Source organism: Brassica napus, chromosome C3 (assembly GCF_020379485.1).
Source record: "Brassica napus cultivar Da-Ae chromosome C3, Da-Ae, whole genome shotgun sequence".
Classification (NCBI taxonomy): Eukaryota; Viridiplantae; Streptophyta; class Magnoliopsida; order Brassicales; family Brassicaceae; genus Brassica; species Brassica napus.
In genome coordinates, this window is record NC_063446.1 from 63,184,402 (window position 1) to 63,193,118 (window position 8,717).

The following is an 8,717-nucleotide window of genomic DNA, read 5'->3' on the forward strand; positions in this document are numbered from 1 at the left end:
TCTTTAAGTATTAAACTCTCCTTAGTTACTAACGTGTATGTCTTTTGAAGCACCAATTCTTTTGACAACTTGTATAGAATACACTCACTATCATGGCAGAGTACTGCAACTCCAACTAAGGCTCTGGATTCATTAAATATATTGCTAATTTATGTGAAGTGTAAATTTTTATTTTTTTTATGGGTCCTATAAATATTATACCCCTTTAGAGCATCTGCATTGAGGTTTCAATGTCCAGGTTCACACAATTCCCAAAAAAAAAATATTATAATATTTTTATTTTTATGAATTCACCCTTTGCAGGTTCGCTGGGATGAACTCGGTTCATCACTGTAACGCGGGCCCCACGCCACGTGGCGGTCTGCGATGAGTCCGCTTATTTTTTTTATTTTTATTTTTTAAAAATCAAACAAAAAAAATAATAAAAAAATAATAATAAATTAAAGTTATGATCCCCGTTCATTGATGCAGATGCTCTTCGGAAATATTACTCCTTTAAGAAAAGATTGAGGTGACAGGCCAAACCTTACTCCTTTAAGAAAAGCAAATTCTATCACCAAAAGAACAAACCCTAACCCAAGAAATAGTTTTTGTTGTCATTGTGATGGATAAGATGGATCTACAAAGAGAGTTTCACATGACAGGAGGAGTAGGGAAAACTAGTTATGCAAGAAACTCTTCCTTCCAGGTTCTTGATATTATAAATATCTTCACTTCCTTCGTAATCTTGACTCCTATAGTTACCCTTTTTGTTGTTTTGATATTTGCAGAAGAAAGCCTATGATCAGGCAAAACACATAATACTAAAGACACTGCAACAACTCTACAAAGAGACAAGACCCAAGAGTCTAGGAATAGCTGACCTGGGATGTTCTTCAGGACCGAATACTCTTTCCACCATTAGAGACATCATCAAAGCCGTCATAGTTGCTCACCACCGTGAGACACCAAACGAGCCCTTGCCGGAATTCAGTGTCTCCCTTAACGATCTCCCCCGAAATGACTTCAACTCTATATTCAAGTCCTTGCCTGACTTTCACATAGAGCTCAAGAGAGATACCAAGAATGATGATTCCCCTTCAGTTTTCATTGCAGCCTTCCCTGGATCATTTTATGGAAGGCTATTCCCTGAAAATACCATCCACTTCATATATGCCTCTTTCAGCTTACACTGGCTTTCCAAGGTGAACAGAGTGATATGCATGTCCTAGTAAAAACCTAGTGAAACATTCGTTTTTTTGGCCTCTAAATTTTTAAAAGATAATATATACATTTTATGGCTCTTAAACTATATTAAATAGTTTGGTTATTTATCTTAAAAATATTTATGGCCTCCTAAATCTCAATACCAATCTTGGTAAGAATTGTCCCTTCAAATGTAAACATATATGTATATATATACTGAGTATTTTCTTCATTTTTTTTATTTGCAGATTCCTCCAGGTTTGTATGACGATCAAGGCAAGTCCATAAACAAAGGGTGTGTTAACATCTGCTCATCGAGCCCTGAAGCTGTTTCCAAAGCTTACTACAGCCAGTTCAAGGAAGATTTCTCCATGTTCCTCCGGTCTCGATCAAAAGAGGTGGTTGCTGCAGGCAGAATGGTTCTCATAATACTCGGAAGAGAAGGTCCTGAACATGTTGGTAGAGGAAACTCTTTCTTATGGGAACTTCTCGCAGAAGCCATAGCAGATCTTGTCTCACAAGTATATATATTATGTATATATATGATCTTCTGATTTCACGACGATGGATGTTATTTAGAAACCATGTAACTGTTTCCATTTAATTGTAGAGAGAAATTGAGGAAGAGAAGCTGGATTCTTACGAGCTGCACTTTTACGCCCCAAGTGCTGCTGAGATAGAAGGTGAAGTGAACAAAGAAGGGTCTTTCGAATTAGAGAAGTTAGATATGTTGGAAGTAGACATGGAGTGGGGCAACGAGGATGGTATCAGTTACGGCAAGGCGGTTGCAAAGACGATAAGAGCGGTTCAAGAGTCAATGCTTGCTTCACACTTCGGAGAAGAGATTTTGGACAAGCTGTTTGATACATATGGTAGAATAATTGACGAGGAGGTTGCTAAGGAAGACATAAAACACATCACATTTTTTGTTGTCCTGAGAAGGAAGCTCTGAAACATTGACAATCGAAGAAGAGAGCCCTCCCTTTCCACGTAACCAAAGGGAGATTACTATTCAGACTTCCACTAAACGGCACCGTTAGACTGCACATCATCTATAGTAAAACCAAAAAAAAATTTAAACTTTTTTTATAGTCAAACCAAAACTGTTTGACGTTTGGCTTTCAGGCTCGTCTAGTGTTTGCTTTTGAAACTTTTAGTGTTCCCAGAAACATACAATTTTGCTTCCAATATTTGTATTCTTATAAATCAAATGAATGAATCGATAATTATAATATACAAATATCATCACAAATTTAAAGATATAAACTCATTTGAACTAAACGAAGACTTAAAACTTTCTTGATTTTCATTTCCCATATATTCATTATCTACTTGTAATAAATAACAGGAGCATTAGATCTAGCATCCCACATGCCACCTTCTTTCAAATACTCAAGATACCTAGAAAACTCAGGCTTCCTAGTCGTTGACTTCATCTTCTTTCCGTATAAAAAGCTAAAGATAGGGTGGCTAAATTTGCTTGTTGGTTTGACTTTCTTGGATTTTTGACGAGGAATTTCCTCGAGGATGGTCGGAGCACCACCGGCACCAAGCTTTATAGATGGAGCGTAGTAAGGAACACTTGTCGATCTTCTTAGCTTGGCTCCGAGTACGCTGAAAGTTGAATCATCACTTACTCGCTCGTAGGCTCCACTACGGCTTCTTGTCCTAGTGCTAAAGCTTCTTAGCATTTGCATCTCTTGATTGTCTTAATTAACTGTGAAATGTAGAGAAGTCTACAAGATGATGTAAAGAGAGGAAGTGAAGAGAAGGTTTAGTGGTTGCTTTTTTGTTGTTGTGAACTTGTAATGGACAAAAGGTTCATCTGTGTTGTTATATATGGAGATATGATGAGTTTTTATGGTTGTTTCTTATTCCTTCCGTTTCATATTAAGTGTCGTTTTAAAGAATTATTTTCGTTACAAAATAAGTGAGGTTTTCGATTTTCAATGCAAAATTTATTAATTTTATGCAAAATTTATTTTTCTATTGGTTAAAATATGGTTAGTTGTATAGGTAATAGTGTTTTTTATTGAAAATGTACAAAATTAATTGTTTCTTTAATCCGTGTGTCGAAATATAACGAATCTGAGGGAGTATTTAATTTGAACGTAGAAATGGTCAGAGTTTGGCTGCCAGTTCGAAAAGTCCAAATATTTTTTTATGTTTTAGTTAATAGAAATTGAATGATAAGAGGGATGGACTCCTTGAGGTTCTTTGACTTTTCAAATCTATCGAAACGCAATCCTTGACCTGATCATCATCAATGAACTTCCACGAGACTCGGTTTATATTACATTAACAGAATTAGCATCTGAAAATAACACGATTTTCAGACACAGTCTCCCGTTCTCTCTCTTCTCTCTCTTTTCTCCCAAAGTTTCAGAAGGTGTTCTTCATGCTTTGCTCCGGCGTTGGTTTCTCCGACGTCGGAGGCTGTCTTTTCTCTTAGATCTAGTTTTATCATTGCTTCCTGATTCTAACAAGATCCATTTTCGATATGTTCTGGGATTTTGGGTGTTTCAACGCCGGTAAGTGTCGGGTTCTGCTCCGTGGAGAACTAGCTTCACCGGTGGGTTGAGCTTTCTGGTGTTCCGACGAGTTGGTGTGAGCTTGGTAGAGCAAGGGAGTCGGCTTTTGGGTAGTCTCACCGACAGATCTGGTTTTCTCCTTCAGACTTTTGCGGTGCTCTCCATGTTTAGGTGATGCGCGAGGTTCATGACGGACTCGTCCAGTGTTCTTGTAAACATTTCTTATTCAAAGTTGGGTCTTTGTGGTGGAGTGGACGAGCGGGAATTGGGGGTCTTGTCCTTGCAGCGGTTGTGATACGCCCTAAAATAGGGAAGGATCACTCGACCGGACTAAAGGGATATGAACTCGCCAAAAGGGAGAACTGATGGATTGAACGGTGACACAATGGGTTGCGGATGGCCCAATGATACTACCAGACTTCAGTTGGTGCTTGATATGACTCACAAGTCCACCAAAAGAAGGATTTCTAAACGTTGCCTGATATGACGCACAGGTCCAACGAATTAGAGGCTGTTTACTCGGAGATAACCTCACCAAGAAACAAAGAAGTGTTCTACAAAGAACAAATAGATAAACTCAAATAAAAGGGGGAAAAAGCTTCCCTTATTTCGTGGCTCTTAGGCCCTATATATAGGATTACAAGTTGTAGAAATCCAAAGAAGAATGTGCTAAAAACAAGACATGGAAACTAGAAATGAAGACTTTGACTAAAGACCGAAATTAATGATTTTTGTTGAATTCTTTTTCCCATGCACGACCAAGACTTCCTTGCTGACTCCCTCTTGGCATTCTTGATGAGAATGGGCTTGAAATGGACTGAGGAAAGGTCTGGTCGAATTTGGTGTAAAACCGACCCAAATTGAATTTGTTATGAATTTTTCTTTGGGCTGAAAAATGCTCATTTCGCCCAGCAACTAAACCAGCTCCATCTTCAGTGTCACTTAGCTCATTCAGCTCCAAGCTAGTATCACTTAGCTCACTCAGCTCATCTAGCTCATCTACTATCACTTCAGCTGGTTTCAGCTCAAGCATACTCTCTTCAGCTGGTTCCAGCTCGTCCTCAGTCTCATCAGCTGGTTTTAGATCAGTATCCTCACCATTAATCCATCCTGGTTTGTCTTTTGTTGAAGAATCATCTGGCTCAGCCATGGTCGCATCATCCTGGCCCGGGTCTATGATCCGAGGCGCATCATTCCCTCCCTCTTGAAAAGGATTTGACCTCAAATCCATTTTACCTGTATCAAAAGGAAATGAATCAGACAAAAAGAATTTAAAAATCATGTAAAATTTAGTGAAGGAAAATTTTGGAAAGAAACTTCCTTGGAGTTTTGAAGTTGGTTTCCTCGAGTACATGCATCTCCAAGTCTTAAACTGATAAGCACGATCTCTGCTTCTGTTCCTGACACCTCTTGGAGACTGATCCTGTTTATCCTGGACACTCAAAACAAACATTAAAATACCAGGATCATATGTACAAGACAAGTACTTGTTCAGATCATAAACCAAAGTTTCTTTCCCTAGAACATGTAGCACACGTTTCAGATCATCATGAAGCCTATCAAAGTAAGTCTTGTACACCAGAATGGTGTCAGGGCACGTGATAGCACAGTTCCTAAAGAACAAATTCAAATCATGCGCAAGTTTCTCAGATTTAGAACACAAAAGATTAAGTTCAAATTGAGAATTTCTTATCCAAGGCTCAGCATGTTTATCAAAGAAGGTGTTGTAAATCAGAATGTTTTCGAGGCATGAACTACCATAGAACATTTCCAAAACGTGCCTAACTTGATCAGATTCAGAACACAAAAGTTTTAGTTCAAGATCAGATTCAGAATAAGAATGGACAGGTTTCAAAACAGAATCACCACAAAAATCTGTTTCAGCTTTATGTGAATTCTGTTCCAGCAATGTGCTAACCATAAAATCTTCCAAAGCATATGAGGATGCAAACAAAATTCCAGTGATCAGTTCATGTCCATAAGATCTCAGACTAAAGCTATTTTCTTTGAAGACAAATGAATCAAACGATTTTCTAGAGCAGAAAACTAGTTGTTGCAAATCAAGCTCAGATGACTTTTCAAGATGATCAAGACCAGAAAGTTTTATGTCATTGGAACTGACTTTATCAAACAGATCAGGCAGAAAATTAATCAAATCAAGTTTCTCACAGTGCTCTTGAATGTATGTGGTCAAAGGCGTAGGAGTTGTGCCGGGATCAAAGCAAAGTTGGTTCTCCATGATGATGGATGTTATGCTTGGTGCTTCCGCTTCAAAGGTTGGACCAGGTTCGCCTTCCTCATCAAATATGGGACCTAGATCATCGTCCATGGGTCTCCTGGTGCCAAGAAGCAGTCCTTGATGTGAGTAGTCGAATGGTTCTTCCTTAAAATCCTGTGAAAATAGAACAAGACTACTCGGATGCTCCGGTTCAAAACAGGTTAGTCCATTAGTCTCTTCATCATCAAACATAAAATCAGATTTTGGAGATGGAAGATCACATTCATCCTCACAAATGATCAAACTTTCAATCATCTCTTCATCATACTCATCAAAAATTGGTAAAGAATCTGAAAAATCTTTTTGATCTTCAAGGTTGTTTTCAGATTTACCTTTGGGTTTTTCATTGATGAATAAGGAAGGCTTAGCTACAGATGCACGTGTGGTTGTGCTCTTCTTTTGGATCTTGCTGACGTCCTTGAGGGCTTTCACCACACCCTCCACAAGGTTGTCACAAAACTCCCAGACTTCAAACTGACTGAAAAGCCTTCTTTGATCAGCTTCAAACATCTTAACCTGAAAGTTCTCAACACAAAAGGTTAACAGATAAAAATAATCCTCACACTCTCAAGTGTTTGATCTCACCCACACAAGTGTTTCTCTCAGATTTTATGGTCACTCAAGAGTCTCCTCTCAAAGTTCTAAGAGAACAAATCAAATAACCCAATGGATTTCTCCAAGCAAGCAAGAGATGAACACAAGATAGAAAGATAAAGAGAATTGTTTTGAAATCCGTATTAACCACTCCAAGGCTGGATTTCTCCTCAGCCAGCAGGATTTCTCTTCCACCACCTAGCCAAATAAATCAAACTTTTTTTTTTCTTTTCTCTTTTTTTTTGATAGATCTTTTTTTTTTTTTTTTTTTTCTTTTCTCTTTTTTTTTTTATAGAAGAATGGCGATAGGTAAGGTAGTGGCCCGGATTTGAGATAGAAAGATGAAGAAGAAGTGTTTAGAAATGAAAGATGAGAAAGATGGATAGATAGTACCGGTTGAGTGGCTCTGATACCACTTGATACGCCCTAAAATAGGGAAGGATCACTCGACCGGACTAAAGGGATATGAACTCGCCAAAAGGGAGAACTGATGGATTGAACGGTGACACAATGGGTTGCGGATGGCCCAATGATACTACCAGACTTCAGTTGGTGCTTGATATGACTCACAAGTCCACCAAAAGAAGGATTTCTAAACGTTGCCTGATATGACGCACAGGTCCAACGAATTAGAGGCTGTTTACTCGGAGATAACCTCACCAAGAAACAAAGAAGTGTTCTACAAAGAACAAATAGATAAACTCAAATAAAAGGGGAAAAAGCTTCCTTATTTCGTGGCTCTTAGGCCCTATATATAGGATTACAAGTTGTAGAAATCCAAAGAAGAATGTGCTAAAAACAAGACATGGAAACTAGAAATGAAGACTTTGACTAAAGACCGAAATTAATGATTTTTGTTGAATTCTTTTTCCCATGCACGACCAAGACTTCCTTGCTGACTCCCTCTTGGCATTCTTGATGAGAATGGGCTTGAAATGGACTGAGGAAAGGTCTGGTCGAATTTGGTGTAAAACCGACCCAAATTGAATTTGTTATGAATTTTTCTTTGGGCTGAAAAATGCTCATTTCGCCCAGCAACTAAACCAGCTCCATCTTCAGTGTCACTTAGCTCATTCAGCTCCAAGCTAGTATCACTTAGCTCACTCAGCTCATCTAGCTCATCTACTATCACTTCAGCTGGTTTCAGCTCAAGCATACTCTCTTCAGCTGGTTCCAGCTCGTCCTCAGTCTCATCAGCTGGTTTTAGATCAGCATCCTCACCATTAATCCATCCTGGTTTGTCTTTTGTTGAAGAATCATCTGGCTCAGCCATGGTCGCATCATCCTGGCCCGGGTCTATGATCCGAGGCGCATCAGGTTGTTTCTGTCCCGTCTTTTGCATCACCAGCTATGGTAATTAGCGTTTTGATTGGGCTCTTGTACTGTTAGGTGTGTGAGTCTTAATCGTTATAGGCCATGGGTGTAAGCGTCTTGTTGGTTGTGACCTAGCAGTATTTGTTCTAGGGGTTATGTGTCATTTGGTTGCTTGTCGTTTGGTTTCTTTCCCGTGAGTGTTGGAGAGGTTCTTGGCAAGGCTTCATCTTCTTGGTGGTTGGGCGAGCTTCTTTCTTTGATTGTAGAGCGTTTATGTATCCAAGGCGTGTGGACCGAGCAGCGGTTCCCCTTGTTGAGGTTTGAAGTCCCCGGGTTTTGGTCTTATCGTTTGGCGGGCGAGGCAGCAGCGATAAGTGTGGTTTGGGTGCAGAAGTGGAGGGTACCGGGTGGCGGGCTATAGGCAGCAACGGTACTTCCCGACCATTGACATTTACTCTGTTTTAAAAACTGCTAAGTGATCTGATGTGGCTTTTGCGTGGATGTTAACGTGCTTTTCGTGCTAGTGTTGATTTAGTTTTTATGGTTTGTGTTTGTTTTTAAGTCACCCGAGTGTGGGTTTTAGTCGCTCCAGTGTGGATTCTAGCTGCCGCTTCTTATGGACTTTTGGTTCTGGGGCTATTTCGTTTTGCCGCCAGCTTGTGTATGAATACCGGTAATTCGATTATGAATGAATTTCAATTTGGGAAAGAAAAAAAAATAACACGATTTTGTTGTTCAATAATTAGTCAAATAAATGAATTACTTTTTTCAAGAAATCGTCCTAATGGTTCTAGATAACATTTTTATAGAACTTG

General features: G+C 39.2%; 2 protein-coding genes across 2 annotated transcripts; one reads left to right on the forward strand and one right to left on the reverse strand.

Annotated features, from left to right (window-relative positions):
* Nucleotides 1-488: 488 nt before the first annotated feature.
* Nucleotides 489-2,581, forward strand: LOC106358999 (probable methyltransferase TCM_000336). Its single transcript, XM_048751335.1, has 4 exons — nt 489-688; nt 771-1,184; nt 1,434-1,706; nt 1,796-2,581. The coding sequence occupies exons 1-4, from the start codon at nt 605-607 to the stop codon at nt 2,135-2,137; spliced, it is 1,113 nt and encodes a 370-aa protein (XP_048607292.1). The 5' UTR covers nt 489-604; the 3' UTR covers nt 2,138-2,581.
* Nucleotides 2,362-2,992, reverse strand: BNAC03G76620D. The gene has a single exon (XM_013830148.3). The coding sequence runs from the start codon at nt 2,880-2,882 to the stop codon at nt 2,514-2,516; it is 369 nt and encodes a 122-aa protein (XP_013685602.2). The 5' UTR covers nt 2,883-2,992; the 3' UTR covers nt 2,362-2,513.
* Nucleotides 2,993-8,717: the final 5,725 nt, after the last annotated feature.

Coding starts and splice junctions, on each gene's coding strand:
- LOC106358999 (XM_048751335.1), top strand. CDS start 605: ATGGATAAGATGGATCTACAAAGAGAGTTTCACATGACAGGAGGAGTA. Junction 1,185..1,433: donor GCTTACACTGGCTTTCCAAG/GTGAACAGAGTG, acceptor TTTTATTTGCAG/ATTCCTCCAGGTTTGTATGA. Junction 1,707..1,795: donor TAGCAGATCTTGTCTCACAA/GTATATATATTA, acceptor ATTTAATTGTAG/AGAGAAATTGAGGAAGAGAA.
- BNAC03G76620D (XM_013830148.3), bottom strand. CDS start 2,882: ATGCAAATGCTAAGAAGCTTTAGCACTAGGACAAGAAGCCGTAGTGGA.